Raw genomic sequence first — 24,660 nt, 5'->3', positions numbered from 1 at the left:
AAAAAAAAAAATCACCCCATTCCCTCCAAATGCCTGTCTAGTTCCTCCTTAAATTTATTCAACCTATCAACTTCCACAACGACAGATGGAAGTTTGTTCCACAAATTAACCACCCGCTGGCTAAAGGCAAATTTCCGAACATCTATTCTACATGTCTTTTCTTAATTTGAATTCATGCCAACTTAGGTTCGTAATTTGAACAAGTGGAAGGATCCCATCAGAATTCAGCGTGCTCAAGGCCTTATACACCGCAATCAGATCACCGCACAGGTGCCTAGTCTTCAGCCACAGCAATTTACAGAACTTTAGCCTCTCTTGGTAAGAGGATCCCTTCATTCCCCTCACCAATCTTGTTGCCCTTCTCTGTACACACTCAAGCAAATCGACATCCTTCCTAAAATGAGGCCTGCAGACCTGTACACAGTACTCAAGGCGTGGCCTGACCATTGCTTTATACAGAGGGAACAATCACCTCCTTTTCCCTGATAGAAAAATTCCTATATATCATTGACAAAACCCCATGACCTGCCCTGGCAGCCTGTCTGCATTGCTCAGGAAACTTCATATCTGCCTGCACAATTACTCCCAGGTCTTTTTCATTTTCTACCACTTTAAGTGTAGTACCACACAGTTGGTACGTTTCTCTGGGGTTACTTCTACCCATATGCAGTACTTTGCATTTGTCAAGGTTAAACTTCAGTTACCACTTCTTAGCCCATCTGCCCAAATTATCTAGATCTTGTTGCAGCAGCACATTAACATTACTGTCATTAACAACCCTGCCAACCTTTGTATCATATGCATACTTCGACATTAAGCCTGATATACCTTCATCAATATCATTGATAAATATACAAAACAACAGTGGATCCAACACCGAACCCTGTGGGACTCCACTAATAACATTAGTCCACGAAGAGCAGCACCCATTGATTACCACCCTCTGTCTTCTCCCACTTAACCATCTAGACAAGACTTCAGTTATAGTTCGGACACAGCATGGTTTTGTTAAGGGAAAGTCTTGCCTGACCAGTTTGGTTGAATACTGCAGTCACAAAAGAACCGGATGAAGGGAATAACTTTGATATTATATAAATATTTGGATCTCAGAAAGGCTTTTGATACTGTTGCACATGGAAGATTGCTGCACAAGTTGGAGTAGTGTGGCATTGGAGGCAAAGTGCTGCTATGAATAAAGGGATGGTTGAGGGAGAGAAGACAGAGAGTGGTAATCAATGGACACTGCTCATCGTAGGCTAATGTTATTAGTGGGGTCGCTCAGGGTTCAGTGTTGAGTCCATTGTTGTTTTCTGTATTTATAAATGATATTGATGATGGTATATCAAACTTAATGTCCAAGTTTGCAGACGATACAAAGGTTGGCAGGGTTGCTAAGAACACTACTGACGCTATGCTGCTGCAACAGGATCTGGAAAGGTTGAGCAGATGAGCTGAGAGGTGTCAAATAAATTTTAATTTTGACAAATGTAAAATACTACATATGGGAAATAGTAACCCCAGAGCAACATATCAATTCTGTGGTACTACACTGACAGTGGTAGAGAATTAAAAGGACCTGGGAGTAATTGTGCAGGCAGATACGAAGTTTTCTGAGCAGTGCAGATGGGCTGCAAGAGTAGCTCATGATGTCTTGTCAATGATATACAGGAATTTTTCTAGCAGAGATAAGGAGGTGATTATTCTCTTGTATAAGGCAATGGTCAGGCCACACCTAGAGTACTGTATACAGGTCTGGAGGCTTCATTTCAAGAAGGATGTAGAGCTGCTGGAACAAGTACAGAGAAGGGCAACAAGATTAGTGAATGGAACAAAGGTTTGCTCTTACGAAGAAAGGCTTAAGTATTGTAAATTACAGTGTCTGGAGACTAGGCACCGGTGAGGTGATCTGATAGAGGTGTATAAAGCCTTGAATGGTTTGAGCATGCTCAATGCCGATGGGATACTTCCTCTTGCTCAGAATAATCACCTGAGAGGGCATAAATTCAAATTGAGAAAAGACAGATGATGTAGGATAGATGTGCGGAAATTTGCCTTTAGCCAGCGAGTAGTTGATTGGTGGAACCGACTTCCATCCCTTGTTGTGGAAGTTGATAGCCTAAATAAATTTAAGGCTGAGCTGGATAGGTATTTCGAACGAACGGAGGGGTGAAATGGGAGTGTTTTTTTTTTTTTTGGCTGATGCTGCATAAGCTTGCTTTCTTGCATCATATGCCTCTACTAATGCTAATGCTACAATAATTCATCAAATTATTATTTTTTACATAGAACATTCCCAAGTTAGCAGCTTGGTTGATGAACTGCACTACGTAATTTGGTGAAATGATACAAAATCACAAGTAGCCTTGACTTTCAGGACATTTACACATTCTGAATACCCTTTCACAGTAGATCATTATTACCAAAAAAAATAAAATTAAAGGTAAACAACTCTATCCCACATTGAAAAAGTTTTATTTCATATAACAAATGCTTAATTAAGCTTTGGATCTTTTTCAGACCTGCTTTTTGAAAGTCTGATGAATACTATGAAACATTAGCTGAAGACAGGCTGGAAAATTATCCTAAGTAGTACTTATCACATCAATTAAAATTTTTTCAACAGAGGAAAAAATGAAAAGAAATAAGAGTCAATTTGCTTTCATTTAAATATTTGAAATTGAATAAAAAGTCATCTTATAATTTTTAGACTTGAACAATATGCAAAATTGCACCTTGTCCACAGTACATAAAAACATCAATATTTAACAATTGCCTCTCAAATCAAAAAATAATAGGGAATAGAATTATTTCCATTCAGCTATGTTCAAGTTTGTTTTATTTTACCAGTGGTATTAAATTATTTTATTATTATATTATAAAATATAAATATTGTAACGTGCACTCATATTGCAATTGTACATCAATATTTAAACAGAGCATGACCCTGCTAAAGGTTTAAGTTTATAGCAATAATTTCACCAGTGGAGAATGTCTGGCACTCTATGTCCTTCATGGCAAGACTCAACTTGTTCTGTGGCTGAGAGCAACAATTACATTTCAAAATGGAGTTAGCTGCCATGCTCCTTGTAAGCTGTCGGAGGGGACTAGAATCATTTAAAACAAAACCATTTTTAAAAATGTTAAGCTTTTCACTGACACCATTCTGCTGAGAAGCATAAGATGATAAGTTTTCTTCTTTTTCCGTGTGCACAGAATTGGCAAATTCGTCATTCTCAACTGTACACAAAGTTTTCAGATCATTTTCCCGGCTAAACTTTCGTACTGAAGAAGCAATGTTAATATCATTTTTAAATGAATTAACAAGCCTGAACTGCACTTTATCTCCTATTTTTATGACATGTCTAAGATCATCAATAACTATGTGGTTACCATTATCATAAAAATGAAACACATCTTTTTCAAAATAAATGAAGTGGTAATCTTCATTATATTCACACTTTAGTATGCCACAGTCTTTTGCTAATATTCTGACTTCACCATCATAAGTACGTTGATCTTTACGGATGGAAGTTCTACTTCCAAAATTCTTCTGCAATGACTGATGAACTGGCTCTCTCACTTTTTCTCTTCTTTTTAGAGTGTCAAAGGAACTCTGCTTATCAGAAAGATGAACGATGGTAGCACTCCAGCAATTGCCATCAGAATGGACAGTTTTTCCAATGTTGTAGACAGCATTAAAGGTAACGTGATCATCCTTTTTCAGATGGTGCTGAAGGTTTACAATTTTATGGCTACATAAATAAGAGTCCTTATGAAAAGAAACCATAAAATCTGTCTCGCATTCTTTATATAAACAAAACCTTGATCTAATTAAGCCAATATTTTTTCCAACCCATTCAACTGAACCTTTCCATTTTATCAATTCTGGCCCAAACACTTCATAAACTTTGTTTTCAATCTTGAGCCTTGAGAAATCCAAAGACAGATCCAATTTTTTAATATTTTTAAACCTTATATTTTCTTTCACTATTCCTTTTGCATCATCTACAGCAATATTTTCTTCAATTTCTGCTTTTGCAACTTCCCCCCCACATAAAAGAAATTTATCCACAGTCTTAAGATCCATATAAGCATTATCGTTATCACTACCTGCATGTCTATGACAGTGAGTTTCAGGATTTGAAAGCAAAAGATTTTTACACACAACACTACTAACAGTTGCAATATTACTGGAATCTCCAATAGTACTCCTTGTTTCAGTGGTAAATAGCAGGTGATTCAGATGAACATTTCTACCATTTATAACAAATGCTGGATTTCCCCTTACATAATCCAATAATATTCCTTCACTAATGCCAAAGACAAGGTCTCTTCTATCTGATATGTAAAGGATTATCTTTACATGTTCACACAAACTGGTTATATTATTACATCCTTTACTGACTGCATCTATCAATAAGTTTTCTAGAATTTCACCTAAAAAATAGCAAAGAAATAATCTTCCATCATACTCATGGAATGAAACAGTTGCACGGGATTCCATATTTATGAACTGTGGAAAAGCACTTAAAAATAGTCTTGCTTTATCAGAGGGTCTCCTTCCATTTAAAAGATCAAAAAATTCCTTCAGTTTCTCAGGAATCTTTCCACACCACATTGATACTTTAGCCATTGTCACGGCATTTTTTCTTCGAAGTAGCGAACAAAAGTAATATAAAAGTTGAAAATTCAGTAAATCAAGCGAAGTATCTTCATCTATACATGGAATAGGAACTCCATCTCCATACTGGTTATCAGTTTTCTGAGAGTTCAGATATGGTTCCTTCGAAGTCATCTTCAGTTTTACTTTGTCTGAAATCAATAAAATGGATGGGAACTGTTTTTTTGGAATTATGTTCCACGTTAGTGAAATTTTATCAGATTTATTCCTGACAGAGAATACACAAGAATTTCTTACAAAAAAACTTTTGAACTTAGTGCCCCGATAGTTCTTTTTAATAAATGACTTAACCCGATCTGGGGCATCTTCAAGCTCCTTATAGAGGACACTGGACAGAATCTTTTTCCTGATGCACAAAACTTGCATGAAATACTGCACTGCATGTTCATTATCTTCAGTATCACTTATACTTGCCATGAATTCTGGAAAGAGAAAGCAAGAGAGAGAAAAAATCATGAGCATTCACAAAGTAGAATATTTATATCATAATAATCAAAGGGAACAATTAAAAAAACTTGCTGAATTTTTAACAGTTATAACAAAAAAAAAATACAAAAAAATTAGGGATTCCTTTTTCACTATATTCCTCTGCAAAAAAATTAAGATTTTTTTTTTTTACATTATAGTGTATCAGAATGTAAAATATTATATGTATAATATATATTTTTTTACATTATTTTTTGTTCAAGGGCATCCAAATGATCAGTTTTCTCTTGGGTACACTCCACATTTGGCTGGCTAGATGGCAAACAGTCTATTTTAGTCTATGTTGCTCTGTTATCAATATATAGGTAAATAACACCAACTCTACATATGTTGTCAATACTATTAATCTAAGATTTCTCTTATAGTTTGTAAGCGCTTTCTCGGGTGCCACTCAACATAAATAAATAAAAATGAGAAGTATATTATTACTGTCCTCCAAGGTGGCTTAGTCGACATGATATATCATCTATTCTCTCATTTGGAGGAGTCTGAGTTTGATTTCCATCAATGGCTAGAGCAATTTTTTAACATTTTCAGTTAAGGTTGTAGTTAGTCCATGACAGATGGAGCGAACAGGGTGTTTTACAGGTTTTACAGCCTACACAATATGCAAATCAGTCATGAACAGATTTCTACATACAAAACGAAATACAGCAACTCCCTGGCTTACATAATACTCGACTTGCAGAAATTCGACTTTATGTAAGTTTTTGCAGGCTGGTGCAAACTTAAAAAAAAAATTGCGGAAACATATTTTGCATCCCTTAGGAATATATGGAGGTATCATGAAAATATAAAGTGAACCCAATAACACATTGTGTTTTTTTTTTTTTTTTTTTGGTAATTCATTCCAAGACCTCCAAAAACCTTGGAAGTTGAAATTTTCACTATATAACTAAGCTATTTATCTCTCTAAAGAACACCAAGGGCTCACATCTGGCTTGGTACACCCAGAGTCCTGAGCTGGATATGATTATTCTTCTCTTTGGGTTCCCTTCTATTTCTCTTTCACTCGGGGTAACTCACAAATTTTTTTTTTTTTTTTTTTTGGCTAGAGCAGCAAAAGCCTCAGGCTTCCTTACACCACATGGCTAATGATGATGATAATAATAAGAAAAGGTCATTTTAGAGAGATAAACAGCTTAGTTATATAGTTATATAATTGCACTACACGTTCATCGTTATCATATATTCCGTTATAAGAATCAATTTTGAACACCTTTGTGATATTTTCTAAAACACATTTCTGGAGATCACTACCATAAAACAATAAAAACAATTTGCACTTTCTGGTTTATTGGGCTTTTTGTTAGTGCAATCTATTATAAATGGGTAGTAAACTCGATCTTATTGCACTTGCGATAATACCGATAACTGGAACTGTGTGGGTTTTTACGTTACGGTATTATGGTGAAATGAGTTCCCCTTCACTGAAATCTTCAATCATATAAAAAACATAAGTAAATTTTCAGAAACTTCCCTTCATTCTTATTTATTTATTACAATGGTGAAGGGAAAGAGACCAATGGAAAGTACAAGTGCTGGCAGTGCTAGGAAACAAAACGAAATTGATTTAGAAATGAAGATAATTAATTAAGAAGTACTGCATGGAATTAGGTCTCATTGCTTCAACAGTGAATACTATTTTAAGGGACAGTGCACATATAAAAGAACATGTTAAAGGATAAAGGCATTTAAGTTCAACAGTGATCACAAACAGCATTCAGGTGCTATATCGAAGAGGGAAAAGCTATTAATAATATGGATGGAAAATCAGATTCAGAAGCAAGTGGCCATTCAAGCAAAAGCAAGAATATTTATGAAGATATTAAGAATAAGTATGGCGAACCCCAAGCCAAGTTCGTGGCAAGCAATGGGTGGTTTAATAGGTTCAAGTATCGCGCTGGTTTCTAAAACATTACAGTATGTGGTGAAGTTGCCAGTGCCGATTCTGCAGGTACAGAGAAATTTTGTGATGTGTTAGAAAAAACCTTTCTAAATCTGCACAGCCCTCAACTTCCGCAGCATTGCCAGAATTAACTTTCCAGCTTATCAGCTGGAAAGTTAATTCTGGCAACGACGCTCAAAAGGTAAAACTTGCTGACATTTATGCCTATCTCCTCTCTCTTTTTGTAATTTTATAATTTTGAAATTTTTGTAATTTTGTACACTTTTGTAATTTTTCCTGCACATGAGATAAAAAAAATTGAATAAATAATTCTATTTACATGTTCGTTGAACATTTCTTTTTTGCTTCAATCAAATTTGCAAGTGCTGCATAAGCATTTAGGGAAATTCCGACTTACATAGAGTTCCACAGAACGCAACCCTTACGTAAGTTGGGTAGTGGCTGTACTACATGTACAGTATATGGATATCAGTGACAAGCACTGGCACCATTAAATAATAATTTGAATACTATTACTATATACTCCTGATATGATCCACGGACTAAAGTCCACTCCAAGTTGCTTAATATAAATGTACTCTTCCCTTCTAATGTTCATGTTTCACATTAATCTGATAATTGATGAGTATTTCTACTTTGGATAGCTTACTTCTGGAGAGCAAATTTAAGTCAAAGAAATTAAAAATTAAGATAATTTTCAAATCTAAGTTTTTAAGAACACACACAAATAACCACTCAATAAGTTACGATTAAAAAATGTTGAATACTATATTCAACACAAAAATATGCTATTTAACCTTGCTTGCACGGCATGATACTACTGTTTTTTGTTTTTTTGAATTTGGGAGTGGGATCATATAAACTTGCACCTCAGCACACTATATTTTGGTTCATTATACTCATTGTGTCTATATTTTGGAAAATCTCATTTTAGCATGGCATGCCCATTTCAAGATGTAAACTGACAGAAGTGAGGCATAATAGGAAGAATGAGTTAAAAAAACAGATACAGCAAGCAAGAAGGAATGGTTAAAATATGTAAATTATGATTAATAGAGACTATTCAATTCAATACAAAGGCTAAACTTGAAATTTTAAAATAAAAACAAACATGAAATAGCTGAGTGGACATGGGGAGTAAGAGTGCAGTAGCACATGCTCTTCCAGTGGATTGTGGTTCAAGTTCATGTGACTGCTAAATATGATTAACAGATGTATTCATGCCTTATTGTAAACTCCTCTGACTGAACTGGTGGTTGTGCTGGAGCATAAACAAGAACTCTTTTTTTTTTTGTTTATACTCCAGAGATTATAAACAAAATAAAGAAAAAAAAAGTAGTGACAAATGATTCAAGGAAGCAAGTTGATGCAGCATCAGCCTAAAATAAAAGCAAATACCCACTACATTTGTCTATCTATCTATCTGCTCTAATAATTTGTCTAATGCTTCCTTAAATTTATTCAAACTATCAACTTCCACAATACCAGATGGAATTTTGATCCAACAAAACATTACTCCCTAGCCTATTTCCCCTCTGTCCTTATTATGGCTGAAGGCAAATTTTCACACACCTACCCTGTAGCCATCCTATTTCAATTTAAGTTTATGCTTATTTGTGTGTTTTGTCCAATAAAGAGTAAGGACACCATCAGCAATTAGTTAACTGAATTCATTTAAAGCTTTCTATCAGGTCTCCTTAGGTACCTAAGTTTCCAAGTGCTGTAATTTGCAGAACTGAAGTCTATTGTGGTAAGAGTACCATAATACTTCTGTGTCCAAGACTAATCTCATTGTTCTTCCCTGCACCCATTTCAAATGATCCACAATCTTCTCAAAATGTCATTAACAGAACCCCACGAGCGGTCCTAACAGATTACATACACTGCTCAGAGAACTTCATGTTGGACTGTACAATCACATCAGGTCTGTTTTTTCCTCCACCCACACTGTATTTGATACCAGCCAAATAGTGTGCTATTCTGGGATTACAGCTCATAATGTAATACATTGCACTTATCATTTTTAAACCTCAAATGCCACTTCTCAGCCCATCAGCCTAATTTTTCTAGATCTTGTTTCAGTAGCATACCCTAATTATTACTGTTAACCATCCTACCAACCTTTGTATCATCTGCAAACTTACAAAATAAGCTTGATATGGCTTCATCAGTACTGTTAATAAATACTGAAAATAGTAAGCAGCCCAGAACTGAACCTTGAGAGATTCCACTAATACATTAGTCCAAGAAGAGCACTCAACCATTCCCCCTTATCCATAACAGTAACTTTCCCCCAATGCAACACTACTCCTATTTGTACAGCAGTCTTCTATGCAGAACAGACAAAAGCTTTACTGAAGTTAAGTATATGATGTCTAAATTACTTTTTGCATCCAGTTCCTTTGATACTTCATCATAGTAGCTAATCAGATTGATCAGACATGATTTCCCCTTAATTCTATGTGGTGATTTCCACATACAATAGTACTTCATTAATCTGGCATACAAAGGAAAGAGCACATTCCACATTTTAAAAAATTACTTTTTTTTTTTTTTTAGGTTATGTACATACCCTAAGTGTTTAGAATACAGTAGTTCCATTCCTACAATTATCATAGAATGACAGTCACCAGCACTACACCAAATTGCTAACCTGTACTGACAAACTGGTCTAGTGGTTTAACATACTTGTTTAATAATGGTTGTGGGTTCGAATGCTTTCAGTATGGGTGTTGTGATTATCCAATATTTTTTGATTTGATGTATAAATAGGCAACGAAATCAAGCAACAACTCAGCGTTCTTATGGGCCTATATGAGAGCTTGAAGGACAGGGTGGATGCCCTCGAAGGAACTAAATTGAGGGGCTCATCAAGCTCTCAGCTGCCCACATCAACGCCAGAGCTTGCACTTGGTCATCGCGCAACACAGCGGCAACCCCCAAGGCAGAATGCACTGGTCCCAAAGGAACTAGTAGTTGTTGGTGACTCTATTGTCAGGGAAACGGGGAACATGCTTTGTAAAAAGGATAGGTGGAACAGGACCAGGGTATGTCTGCCAGGGGCAAAGGTTGATGACGTTGTAGAGCAGATATCATCTTTTAAGGGCACAAAAGGTGATATAGTTGTACACGTTGGCACTAATGATATCAACAGTAGCAGACCGGCAGAATTGCTTAACAAGTACAGGTCACTGTTGAAAAAAAGCCGTGAAATAGGGTTGAATTTGAAAGTGTCTGCAATTCTGCCCAGACACGATAGGAGGGAGTATATGATGAGAGCCTTGTCGATCAATTCGGCCCTGGAAAGATTGTGCAAGGCTCAAGGGGTAGAATTTTTTTCAGCCTGGACTGTACTTGTTAACAGGAGAGATTGCTTCTATAGGGATGGGATACACTTAAATAGAAAGGGTGCAAGAATATTTGCTGATGCTATCGAGGCAGAGTTAGGTGGGTCGGAAAACTGCTAGCTTGGGGGAGACAAAGACGAATAGATTAACAATAGCCACTGGCAGAGTTGAAAGAGATTCTTGCACTGCTTCTATTGAAATGAGCAGAAGCCTGAAAAATAAGATGCAGGATATTTCAGAGACTGCTGGGAATCATGGGGGTACAAGTGAACACATGCGTTGTGTTAGGGTGGCTAAGATGAAGAGCAGGTGCATGTATACTTGCGTGTACACCAATGCTAGAAGTTTAGTAAATAAATTTGATGAATTTGAGGTATTGCTCAAAACATCAAAGGCAGATATTGTTGGGATATCAGAGACGTGGTGTCACACAGATATAAGGAATGCACAACTGGAATTTGGGGAGTACAACGTCTACAGAAAGGATAGACTGGATAAGAAGGGAGGAGGAGTTATGCTATTAGTGAAGAAATACATAAAATCCAAGGAAGTGAAGCCAGTGGACATCGCTGGACAGTGCAGTGTCGAGTCAGTTTGGTGTGACATAAGCATTGGGAGATCAAAATTGAGAGTAGGAGTGTGCTATAGGCCTAATGACTCTGATGAGTATAATAAGAAACTGTACAGGGAAATAGAGTGGGCCAGTAAATCAGAGAGTCTTATAATGGGGGATTTTAATTTCCCAGATATTGACTGGAATTTATGGGCTGGTCACTCACACACTAGCAAGGCTTTTGTGGATTTATTGGATGATTGTTTTCTACATCAGCATGTTCGGGAGGCAATAGAGGGAGGAATACTCTTGATTTGATTATCAGCAGTGATTCTTCATGCATTAAGAATCTGCAGATAAATGAACCACTAGGTGGCAGTGATCACAGTGTGCTGAAGTGGGATTTACTCAAAGAGGTAACTACCATTAGGGGTAAAGGGAAGGGTTATTGCTTTCGTAAAGGCGACTACGATGGACTGAGACAGTATTTAAATTCTATACAGTGGGACCAACTGATGATGTTACCAACAGCAAATGCAAAATGGGAAGCATTCAAAGAACTTATCTTGGAAGCTACTAGGCTTTACATACCAACTAAGAAATATTGTTAAGGTTTAGGCCTAAGTGGATGTCAGATGAACTAATGAGACATATGGCAGAGAAGAAAAATGCATTGGATACTTACAAATTAACACATGACACAGAAGCCTATGATAGATACAAGTTGATCTGTAACCAAGTTAGAAAGGAGGTTAGGCAGGCGAAGGCAGATTACGAGAAATCTTTGGCAAGGGATGCAAAGAAAAACAGCAAAGAGTTCTTTACTTATGTAAACTCTAGAAGGAAGGGAATGAATCAGATTGGTCCACTTGATATGGATGGGTCAACTGTTGATGATCCTGCTGAGGTAGCTAACAAACTAAATGAATATTTTGCATCGACATTCACACATGAGGAGTTATTTAGTGAGGGGAATGCCAGAGGTGTATTCAACTCTAGCAGTAAGCTAGAGAATCTTGTAATAACTGAGAGTAAAGTGGAGGAGAAATTGTTGAAGATAAACACAAGAAAGGCACCCGGGGTGGATGGGATCTATGCAGTTATATTAAAGGAGGCAGCAGAGGAAGTAAGCAAACCCTTAGCCATAATTATGAGAGCTTCCTTGGACTCAGGGGAGGTACCCACAGACTGGAGATGTGCAAATGTGACCCCAATTCACAAAGGAGGATCAAAGGCTGACACAAGTAATTATAGACCTGTGAGTTTAACTTCTGTTCCAGGAAAATTAATGGAGGCACTAGTTAAAGAAGCACTGCAGGATCATTTAGACAAGACTTCAGTTATAGCTCGGACACAGCATGGTTTTGTTAAGGGGAAGTCTTGCCTGACCAATTTGATTGGATACTATGATGCAGTCACAAAGGAACTGGATGCAGGGAATAACTTTGATATTATATACTTGGATCTTAGAAAGGCTTTTGATACTGTTGCAAATGGAAGACTGCTGCAGAAATTGGAGCAGTGTGACATTGGAGGCAAGTTGCTGCTGTGGATAAAGGGGTGGCTGAGGGGGAGAAGACAGAGAGTGGTAATCAGTGGACACTGCTCGTCGTGGACTACTGTTATTAGTGGAGTCCCTCAGGGCTCAGTGTTGGGTCCATTATTGTTTTCTGTATTTATAAATGATATTGATGATGGTATATCAAGCTTAATGTCGAAGTTTACAGACGATACAAAGGTAGGCAGGGTTGTCAAGGACACTACTGACACTATGCTGCTGCAACAGGATCTGGAAAGGTTGAGCAGATGGGCTGAGAGGTGGCAAATGAAGTTTAACATTGACAAATGTAAAGTACTACACATGGGAAACAGCAACCCCAGAGCAATGTATCAACTCTGTGGTACTACACTGACAGTGGTAGAGAATGAAAGGGACCTGGGGGTGGTTGTGCAGGCAGATATGAAGTTCTCTGAACAGTGCAGATGGGCTGCAAGAGTAGCTCATGGTGTATTGTCAATGATATACAGGAATTTTTCTAGCAGGGATAGGGAGGTGATTATTCCCTTGTATAATGCAATGGTCAGGCCGCACCTTGAGTACTGTATGCAGGTCTGGAGGCCTCATTTCAAGAAGGATGTAGAGCTGCTGGAACGAGTACAGAGAAGGGCAACAAGATTAGTGAATGGAACAAAAGGGTGCTCTTACGAAGAAAGGCTTAAGTTTTGCAAATTGCAGTGTCTGGAGACTAGGCACCAGCGAGGTGATCTGATAGAGGTGTATAAAGCCTTGAATGGTTTGAGCATGCTCAATGCTGATGGGATTCTTCCTCTCGCTCAGAATAATCACCTGAGAGGGTATAAATTCAAATTGAGGAAAGACAGATGTAGGATAGATATGCGGAAATTTGCCTTTAGCCAGCGGGTGGTTGGTTGGTGGAACAGACTTCCATCCTTTGTTGTGGAAGTTGATAGCCTAAATAAGTTTAAGGCTCAGCTGGACAGGTATTTCGAACGAACAGAGGGGTGAAGTGGAAGTGGTTTTTTTTTTTTTTTTTTTTGGCTGATGCTGCATAAGCTTGCTTTCTTGCATCAAATGCCTCTACTAATGCTAATGCTAAATAGTGTGATATGATTTCAGCAAATGAATTGCTTAAAAATTAAATGCAGACTACTGTACTATTTTATTACTATATATGAACTATTGTACCATTCAATGACTCACAAAAGCCGACCGGGCTAGCCGGGTGGGTAAAGTGCCTGCCTGGCAACCCGAAGGTTGCGGGTTTGATTCCCACCTCGGGCTTGGATCAAAGTTTGGGAGATGCATTATGGCCACAGAAGCCTATGCACCAACAACTACCAAAAAAAAAAAAAAAAAAAAGAAAAGAATTCTATTTACATGTTCGTTGAACATTTCTTTTTTGCTTCAATCAAATTTGCAAGTGCTGCATAAGCATTTAGGGAAATTCCGACTTACATAGAGTTCCACAGAACGCAACCCTTACGTAAGTTGGGTAGTGGCTGTACTACATGTACAGTATATGGATATCAGGGTAACTCACAAAATGATTGATTTCATCAGAAAGAAATTGATGTATGAAACATAATGTGCATAAATAGCCTATTTTCCTTGTCTTGTTCAGCCGATTACCTTCAGAGAAATATTCAAAAAGTGCCAGATTTTTGAGATTCTAATGTAATAATTTCATTCCTGCCAAGATGATCCTGCATTCTTCACCACTGACTCGACTCCAATATATTCTCTGGAACAGAAGTCAAACTTACAGGTCTATAATTTCTCACTTCTACCTTTGACTCTTACAACTTCACTCTTAGAACTGCCTTTATATATTGGTAATACATTGGCACTTCTCCAATCCAAAGGAATCTACCCAGAGCCAAAAGTCGCCCTCACAATTAACCTCAATGGTTTAATACACTTCCCCATGCGCTTCCTCAAAACTAACGGGTATATGCCATCAACTCCAGAAGTCTTACTTGCCTTTATTGTCAAAAGTTTTTCTAATAAACAATCATCTGTAATTATGACATCATTAATTTCATATGGCTCAGCCTCACTCACCCAGCCTCTTCTCAGCATGAAGGGTCTTTCGTCAGTAAAGACTGATGCAAAGTGCCTATTCAATTCATCTGCAACATCAGCTGGTTTTCCCACACCCCACAAGGGTCTGATCTGAAATAAGCTTTCTTCTTCATTGTATACATATACATGAAAATTCCCTTGTCTCCATTCTAATCTTACATACTAACAGGTCTGTAATTCGATGTCCTTTTGATTCCGTGTGAACTGGGGATACATTGACACATTTCCAGTCCATAGGTATTCAGATATTCTCATAATTAACGCTAAGGGTTTGCTTACCTACTTTGCTGCCTCCCTTAATATAATTGGATAGTATACATCTGCCCCGTGGGCCTTTTTTATGTTTAGTTTCTAAATTTCTCTTCCACTTTCCTCTCAGTTATCACAAAATCATTTAGCTTCCCTTTAGAGATTAATAAACTTCTGGAATCCTCTTGCCTTAGTACCGTGCATGGGTTGAATGTTGAGAAGTTGAAAGAAGATGGGCTTGGCACACCCAGGGTCCTGAGCTGGATATCATCATTCTTCTCTTTCTTTGTGATTCCTTTCTACTTCTGACTCTCTCTCAGGGTAACTCAGGAATTTTTTTTTTTTTTTTTTGCTGGTGCAGCATAAGCCTTAGGCTTCCTTGCACCGTATGTCTTATAATCATAATCATAAGATATTGTTAGCATTCGACTTGAATTGCAAATGCTAACAGTAGATTGTAATTTTCAGGAAATATGTAGGAAAGGGAGGTTGTTCCAGAAAAAAAAAAACAGAAGTTGAAGTTATAGTATTAGTATTAATAGTGAAAAATGATGCAAGAGAGCAAACTTATATACTGATGAGCCAAAACATTATGACCAGCAAGTCGTTATGCAAATCGAAGCAACTGCGGGTGAACTACGGTGCATGCGTGGGTCGGGACACGGTATAAAAAACACCTGATACTTAGCTCCGTTAATCAGTGTTACTCTTGTTCTTCAGATGGGAAAGGCAGCGGACTTAAGCGAGTTTGACAAAGGCCAAATTGTAATGGCCAGACTGAGTCAGAGCATATCCAAAACGGCACGGCTGGTGGGATGCTCAGTCAGCCACAGTTAGTACCTACCGAAAGTGGTCCGAGGAGGGAAAACCCACGAACCGCTGGCGAGGTGTTGGATGACCACGGCTCATCGATGCTCGAAGTGAGTGAAGGCTCTCCCAGATAGTACGTGGCAACAGAAGGATGACTGTGGTGCAACTCGCTGGTAATTGGAATGCTGATGATGGGAGTAATGCGTCACAATGCACAGTACATCTAACTCTGCTGAAAATAGGGCTGCATAGCTGCAGGCCGCTGTGAGTGCCTACAATGGGCACACAAGCATCAAAACTGGATGTTGAGTGATTGGAAGAAGGTCGTCTGGTCCGATGAATCACATTTCCTGTTGCACCATGTGGATGGCTGGGTATGTATGCATCATTTACCTGGAGAAGTGATGGCACCTGGATGCACCGTGGGACGAAGACAGCCGGTGGAGGCAGTGTCATGCTTTGGGCGATGCTCTGCTGGGATACCCTGGGTCCAGTCATCCATGTGCTGGACACTCTGATGTCTACCACCTACCTAAACATTATTGCTGACCAGGTATACCTTTCATGGCAACAGTCTTCCCCTCTGGTGGTGCCGTCTTTCAGCAGGATAATTCACCATGCCACACCGCCCGGATTGTCTGAGACTGGTTCGCGGAACATGAGGAAGACTTCCAGGTAAATGCCCTGGCCTCCAAATTCCCTAGACATCAATCCCATTGAGCATCCATGGTTTGTGTTGGAACAGCAACTCTGATCTGCAGCATCTCAACCATGGACCTTGATTGAGTTAAAGGATCTGCTGGTTAAGTGTTGGTACCAGATACCACAAGACATTTAGAAATCTTGTAGTGTCCATGCCTCGCTGGGTACGAGCTGTTTTGGCTGCATGTGGAGGACTAACATAATGTTAGGTAGGTGGTTATAATGTATTGGCTGATAGGTGCACAGCTTCAGCAAAAAAAAAAAAAATCCCATTTCACTTATCCATCCCCTCCAATAGTTTGTCCAGTTCTTCTTTGAATTTATTCACACTATCCACTTCCACAACAATGGATGGAAGCATGTTCCAGCAATCAACCACCCATGCTGAAGACAAACTTCCACATATCATTGTGTGGAAGTTTGTCATCCTTCCATGTGATCAATGATCAGATGGAAGGTTTCTACATAGTTGAAGATTAATGAATTTCTCCATTACTAGAGAGAGAGAGAGAGAGAGAGAGAGAGAGAGAGAGAGAGAGAGAGAGAGAGAGAGAGAGAGAGAGAGAGAGAGAGAGAGAGGGGGGGGGGGGGGCGGGTATTCGTAAACCTTTTTTTTAGGAACTGGCTGGATATGAGCAAATTTAAAAGTAGAAGAGAAAATACTGGTGGAATAAGAAAGTATAAAAAATGCGACACAGAACAGGAGCACAGGTTTTGCTTCCATGGCATTAACACTGTTCATCCTTTTGATGGAAGACCACAGGAGGAATTGAATGGAGTCTGGAAATGGTGAAGGTGGTTTGACAAGATTACCAATACGAGTTAGAAAAAAAGTAGAATGCTAGCAGGACAGCTTTATCTATAGTTGAGGTGGCAATAGAACCATCTTGTATTGACATAGTAGATATGGACAAAAGGTGTGGCAAATAGCTCTGGCAGGAGACCAGAATGCTCAAATACTGTTTGGACAAGAAGAAAGTTTTCTACTCTTAGCCTGTTCAAAATCTAGTCTGGACTGATTAATGACTGCTTTAAAATTGTTGCATGTTTTAAGTATAGATAGAAACTGAACCTGCAGATTTGGATACAAGCCAATTGCAATAAGCAACATTCTTATCTTTATCCTTAGTGCATTTATTGGAAAACCAATGTTTAGATAAAGGATGGGATTTTAAGTTAGCATTAGTAAAGGCACATGATGCAAGAAAGCAAGCTTATATAGCATCAGCCAAAAAAAAAAAAAAAAAAAAGAAAAGAAAACACCACACCCCCTTCTCATTTCACCCATCCACTCGTTCCAAATTTTTGTCTAGTTCTGCCTTGACTTTACTTAAGCTATCAACTTCTAGAAAGGCAGATTGTTCCAGCAATCAATCCCATGCTGGCAAAAGGAAAACTTCTGCACGTCTCTCCTACAAATGTCTTTCCTCAATTTCAATTTATGCCCTGTCAGCCAACTATTCTGAGCAAGAGGATTAATCCCATCAGCATTGAGCATGCTCAAACCATTCAAGGCTTTATACACCTCAATCAGATCACCTCGCAGGTGCCTAGTCTTCAGACACTGTAATTTGCAAAAGGTAAGCCTTTCTTCATAAGAGCAACTGTTTGTTCCATTCACTAATCTTGTTGCCTTCTCTGTACTCGTTCCAGCAGCTCTACACCTTCTTAAAATGAGGCCTCCAAACCCGTATACAGTACTCAAGGTGTGGCCTGATAGTAGGGATAATGAGGAGATTATCCCCGAGGGGATAATCACCTCATTATCCCTACTAGAAAAATTCCTGTATATCATTGACAAGACAGACAATAAAAACTAGATAATAAAATCCTGTCCATCGGGCAGCCCAAACCCAGGGAACCAGCAAAAATGAATAAATAAATAAATACAAATTAAAAGTGAAAAAAAAAATAAAAAAATAAATAAATAATTTCTGAGCTGTGCAGACGGTCTGCAAGAGTAGCTCATTGTGTCTGTCTTGTCATGTAGACGGACACTGAGCAGGCTTTCCAGGTGATCGACTGCCTGGTGACAAAACGGCCAGAAACAACTAAACAACACAACAACACACACTGCACGAACATAACGTTACACACATTTCTGGCCTTTTACAGTGCTTTCTGTAATCATCACAGTGTACAAAGGCGAAGATGAATTGAAGTTCAGGTGCCGTCCTACATAAGATACTATACATGTCTACATGACAAGACAGACACAATGAGCTACTCTTGCAGACAGTCTGCACAGCTCAGAAAACTTCATATCTGCCTGCATAATATCGCACAGGTCCTTTTCATTCTCTACCACTGCCAGTGTAGTACCACACAGTTGAGACATTACTCTGGAGTTACTTCTTCCCTTATGCAGTACTTTACATTTGTCAATGTTAAACTTCAATTGCCACTTCTCAGCCCATCTGCTCAACTTTTCTAGATCCTGTTGCAGCAGCATACTATCATTAGTGTCATTAACAACCCTGCCGAAGTTCGTATCATCTGCAAACTTGGACATTAAGCCTAGTATACAACCATCAATATCATTAATAAATAAGTAAAAAAACACAACGGACCCAACACTGAACCCTGGGGGACTCCACCAATAACATTAGTCCACAAAGAGCAGAGTCCATTGATTACCACTCTCTGTCTTCTCCCCCTAACCGTCCCTTTATCCATAGCAGCAATTTGCCTCCAATGCCACACTGCCTCAATTTATGCAGCAGTCTTCCATGTGCAACAGTATCAAAGGCCTTTCTAAGATCCATATATATGATATCAAAGTTATTTTTTGCATCCAGTTCCTTTGTAACCACATCATAGTATCCAATTAAATTGATTAGACAAGACTTCCCTTTAACAAACCCATGCTGTGTCCGAGCTATAACTGGTCTTGTCTAGATTATTCCGTAGTGCTTCTTTAACCAGTGCCTCCATTAATTTCCCTGGAACAGAAATTAAACTAACAGGTCTGTAATTACTTGTGTTGCCCTTTGATCCTCCTTTGTGAATTGGGGTAACATTTGCACTTCACCGGTCCATTGGTATCTCCTCTGAATCCAAGGAAGCTCTCATAATTATGGCTAAGGGTTTGCTTACTTCCTTTGCTGCCTCCATTAATATAGCTGGATAGCTCCCAACCACCCCAGGTGCCTTTCTTATGTTTATCTTCAACAATTTCTCCTCCACTTTGCTCTCAGTTATTACAAAATCATCTAGCCCACTGTCAGAGATTATTTCACTTCTGCCATTTCCCTCCTTGAATAACTGCCTCATGTGTGAATGTAGATGCACAATACTGATTTAGTTTGTTAGCTATCTGAGTAGGATCATCAACAGTTGAACCCGATATCCAGTAGACCAATCTAATTCATCCCCTTCCTCCTAGAGTTTGCATAAGTAAAGAACTCTTTGATGTTTTTCTTTACACCCTTTGCCAAAGATTCTCGTAATCTGCCTTTGCCTGCCTAACCTCCTTTGTGACTTGGTTACAGACCAGCTTATATCTATCATACGCTTCCGTGTCACTTGTTAATTTATACGTATCCCATGCATTTTTATTCTCTGCCACATGTCTCATTAGTTCATCTGACATCCATTTAGGCTTAAACCTTGAACAATATTTCTCAGTTGATATGAAAAGCCTAGTAGTTCCAAGATTAATTCTTTGAATGCTTCCCATTTTGAATTTGCTGTTGGTAATATCATCAGTTGGTCCCACCGTATAGAATTTAAATACTGTCTCAGACCACCATAGTCACGTTTACCTTGTTGAGTTACCTTGTTGAGTAAATCCCACTTCAGCACACTGTGATCACTGCCACCTAGTGCTTCCTTTATCTGTAGTGGAAATAAAGTATTTCTTTCCTACTAGAATAATTTCACTGACACAATCTGAGCAATATTGACATCAGAAGATTTAAAACAGTAATCCAATCATGGAAAAGAAGAAAAGAACCTCGCAGCTCATCCCATTTTGCATTCATGCCAATCAACATGAAGTTGAGAATGGCCACGAGAGAGCAGCTCCATTGGAGAACAGACCATCACCACATTGTGATCTGAGTTACCTAGAGGACCACTCATCACGACTGTATACGTGATGTTTTGAGCAATACCTCAAATTCATCAAATTGATTTACCAAACTCCTAGCATTGGTGTACACGCAAGTATACATGCACCTGTTCCTATTCTTAGCTACCCTAACACAACCCATGTGTTTACTTGTACCGCAATGACTCCCAGCAATCTCTGAAATACTCTGCATCTTGTTTTCCAGGCTGCTGCTCATTCCAATAGAAGCAGTGCAAGAATCACTTTCACCTCTGCTAGTGGCTACTGTTAGTCTATTAGTCCTTGTATCACCCCAAGCTAGCAGTTTTCCGACCCACCTAACACTGCCTCGATAGCATCAGCAAATATTCTTGCACCCTTTCTATTTAAGTGTATCCCATCCCTGTAGAAGCAGTCCCTCCTGTTAATAACAAGTACAGACCAGGCTGAGCCTTGCACAATCTTTCCAGGGCCGAATTGATCAACAAGGCTCTCATCATATACTCCCCCCCATTGTGTCTGGGCAAAATTGCAGACACTTTCAAATTCAACCCTAATTCACGGCTTTTTTTCAACAGTGACCTGTACTTGTTAAGTAATTCCACTGGTCTCCTACTCTTAATATCATTAGTAAATTCTCTAATGATATCATTAGAGATGTGCAAATGTGACCCCAATTCACAAAGGTGGATCAAAGGGCAACACAAGTAATTATAGACCTGTTAGTTTAACTTCTGTTCCAGGAAAATTAATGGAGGCACTGGTTAAAGAAGCACTGCAGGATCATCTAGACCAAACTTCAGTTAAAGCTGGGACACAGCATGGGTTTGTTAAGGGGAAGTCTTGTCTGATCAATTTGATTGGATACTATGACTCAGAATTTCTAAGAGGTACAAGCTAAAGGTTATAATGATTTATGCATCAACATCAAGCCATGATGATGAAGAGATGCACACCGAAATTGAGAGGCTTCAAGATGAGCAGAAAACCCACTACACTATCATTATGGGTGACTTCATTGCTAAGATTAGAAAAAGACAAAACAGTGCAGAAAGGGCAACTATAGGAAATTTTGGAATTGGTGAAAGAAATGATAGAGGTGAAAGACTTGTAGAATTTACAGAATCTCGAGGATTGTCGGTAATGAACACTTTTTTCAAAGAAAAGGCTGAACAGCAAGCGGACATGGAAGAGTCCAAATGGATTAACAACTAATGAAATAGACTTCATCCTCACTAACAGAAGATATATCGTGAATGATGTTACTATCCTGAACAAGGTAAATGTTGGAAGTATTCACAGAATGGTAAGTTGCACACTTGATATAGATGTAAGAAAAGAAAGGGAAAAAACTGACTCGAGTAAATAATACAAAGGTCTTTGAGATAAGAGAAGGGAGAAAAAGCACTACAAATTAAGAACAAGTTTGAGCTTCTGCAGACTGCTCAGGACCAAGATATTGACGAGGAATATTGCAACTTTCTGAAAGTGATAAAGCCCAAGAAATCTATAGAAAAAGAAATCCAAAGAAGAAAAAATTAGTCAAGAAACACTTGTCATGATGAACTGAAGGTGACAAATGAAGAGCAAGATAAACACTGACAAGGAGAAAATTTGAGTATACTGAGTTATGCAAAGCCATTAGAAAGAGACTCAGGGAGGACATAGGAAGATTTAACACAAGAAAAGTAGAACAAGCATTATGGGAAAACAAAGGGCTTAAATCAGCAGTCATGAGCAGTAATACAGAAAGACAAATGATACTGAAAGTGAAGAATAGCGATGGTATTCTTCACAAATAGCAGAGAAGGCATAATTCAAATAGCAGAAGACTACTATAGAGAATTATACAAGGAGCGAGGGAATGATACCAGCAGAGGGGACGATGGATCGCAAATTAGCAACACATACGACATACCCGATATTCTTCCTGATGAGGTAGAATATGCACTGAAGAAAATGAAGAATCGGAAAGCCCCGGGGGAAGATGAAGTTACTGTAGAGTTGTTAAAATTGGGAGGAAGAGACTTGACACAAAAACTGGCAAGACTCTTCACAAATGCATTAGAATAGGTGTGACGCCTAAGGAGTGGAATAATGCAATCATAGTTTTGCTGCATAAGAAAGGAGATAAATCAGATAAATCAGAAATTGGAAATTATAGACCAATTAGCTTGTTATTCCACTCCAGAGAAACGTACCAACTGTGTGGTACTACACTTAAGGTGGTAGAAAATGAAAAAGACCTGGGAGTAATTGTGCAGTCAGATAGGAATTTTGCTAGCAGGGAGAAGGAGGTGATTGTCCCTCTGTATAAGGCAATGGTCAAGCCATGCCTCCGGTACTGCGTACAGGTCTGGAGACCTCATTTTAGGAAGGATGTAGATTTACTTGAGGGTGTACAGAGAAGGGCAACAAGATTGGTGAGGGGAATGGAGGGATCCTCTTACCAAGAGAGGCTTAAGTTCTGCCAATTGCAGTGGCTGGAGACTAGGCACCTGTGCGGTGATCTGATTGAGATGTATAAGGCCTTGAATGGGTTGAGCACGCTGAATTCTGATGGGATCCTTCCACTTGTTCAGACTACGAACCTAAGGCGGCATAAATTCAAATTAAGAAAAGACAGATGTAGAATAGATGTGTGGAAATTTGCCTTTAGCCAACGGGTGGTTAATTGCTGGAACAAACTTCCATCTGTCGTTGTGGAAGTTGATAGGTTGAATAAATTTAAGGAACTGGACAGGCATTTGGAGGGAATGGTATGATTTTTTTTTTTTTTTTTGGCTGATGCTGCATAAGCTCACACACTTGCTTTCTTGCATCACATGCCACTACTACTACTACCTTCATCCTGCAGTGGATTGAAAATGGCTGATGATATTGATGATGTGGTCACAAAGGAACTGGATGCAAAGAATAATTTTTATATCATATATTTGGGTCTTAGAAAGGCTTTTGATACTGTTGCACATAGAAGACTGCTGCACAAATTGGAGCAATGTGGCATTGGAGGCAAATTGCTTCTATTAGCATTAGCAAAGGCACATGATGCAAGAAAGCAAGTTTATATAGCATCAGCCAAAAAAAAAAAAAAACACCCTTATTTCACCCATCTAATTGCTCCAAATGTTTGTCAAGTTCTTCCTTGAATCTATTTAAGCTATCAACTTCTACAATGACAGATGTTTGTTCCAGCAATCAACCACCCGCTGGCTAAAGGCAAACTTCCGCACATATATCCTACAATCGTCTTTCCTCAATTTGAATTTTTTTATGCCCTCTCAGGCGAGTATTTGAGCAAGAGGAAGAATCCCGTCAGCATTGAGCATGCTCAAACCATTCAAGGCTTTATACACCTCAATCAGATCACCTCGCAGGTGCCTAGTCTCCAGACACTGTAATTTGCAAAACTTAATCCTTTCTTCGTAAGAGCAACCCTTTGTTCCATTCACTAATCTTGTTGCCCTTCTCTGTACTCGTTCCACCAGCTCTATATCCTTCTTAAAATGAGGCTAGAAAAATTCCTATATATCATTGACAATACACCATGAGCTACTCTTGCAGCCCATCTGCACTGCTCAGAGAACTTCATATCTGCCTGCACAACCACCCCCAGATCCCTTTCATTCTCTATCACTGTCAATGTAGTACCACAGAGTTCATACGTTGCTCTGGGGTTGCTGTTTCCCATGTGTAGTACTTTACATTTGTCAATGTTAAACTTCATTTGCCACCTCTCAGCCCATCTGCTCAACCTTTCCAGATCCTGTTGCAGCAGCATAGTGTCATTTTTTTATTATTATTAGCTATGTGGTGCAAGGAAGTTTGAGGCTTATGCTGCACCAGCCAAAAAAAAAATAAATTAATTCCCAAGTTACTCAGAGAGAGAGAGAAGTAGAAGGGAATCACCAAGAAAGAGAAGAATGATGATATGTGTCAGTAGTGTCCTTAACAAAACTACAGTCAGCAATGCTGATTGCTGTTTTGTTTTTTACTGCTGCTAAATTCGAAATTAAAATTTGCCGCTAAATGATTTTCGGATTACTGCCTACAGCCGCCCCCCCAACAATTATAAAAATATTTTTTTTCCCAGCCCCCTACCATAATCTCCACTTTTGAAATTATGGGGCGCCACTGACATCAAACAATAAAGAAATTAAGGACTCATACCTGAGCTGATCAGTAGTATTACACAAAGCTTAGATCCCAGAACATTTTACAGTCGAAAAATATCTCCTAAATTTCGTAATGAGACAACGAAATGAAAC

At 38.7% G+C, this 24,660-nt stretch overlaps 1 protein-coding gene across 1 annotated transcript; it reads right to left on the bottom strand.

Moving 5' to 3' along the window:
- Positions 1-2,947: 2,947 nt before the first annotated feature.
- On the bottom strand, positions 2,948-24,660 carry LOC150080018 (uncharacterized). Its single transcript, XM_090383332.1, has 2 exons — positions 24,563-24,660; positions 2,948-5,103 (listed from the first exon to the last, which is right to left on the bottom strand). The coding sequence occupies exon 2, from the start codon at positions 5,096-5,098 to the stop codon at positions 2,948-2,950; it is 2,151 nt and encodes a 716-aa protein (XP_090239458.1). The 5' UTR covers positions 5,099-5,103; positions 24,563-24,660.

The sequence above is a fragment of the Mastigoproctus giganteus genome, chromosome 10 (assembly GCF_048544385.1).
Source record: "Mastigoproctus giganteus isolate SK-2022 chromosome 10, ASM4854438v1, whole genome shotgun sequence".
Taxonomy (NCBI): Eukaryota; Metazoa; Arthropoda; class Arachnida; order Uropygi; family Thelyphonidae; genus Mastigoproctus; species Mastigoproctus giganteus.
This window is presented reverse-complemented; position numbering and strand designations above follow the sequence as displayed.

What these genes read in the sequence shown, in the direction of transcription:
- LOC150080018 (XM_090383332.1), bottom strand. Translation starts at nt 5,098, where the DNA reads ATGGCAAGTATAAGTGATACTGAAGATAATGAACATGCAGTGCAGTAT.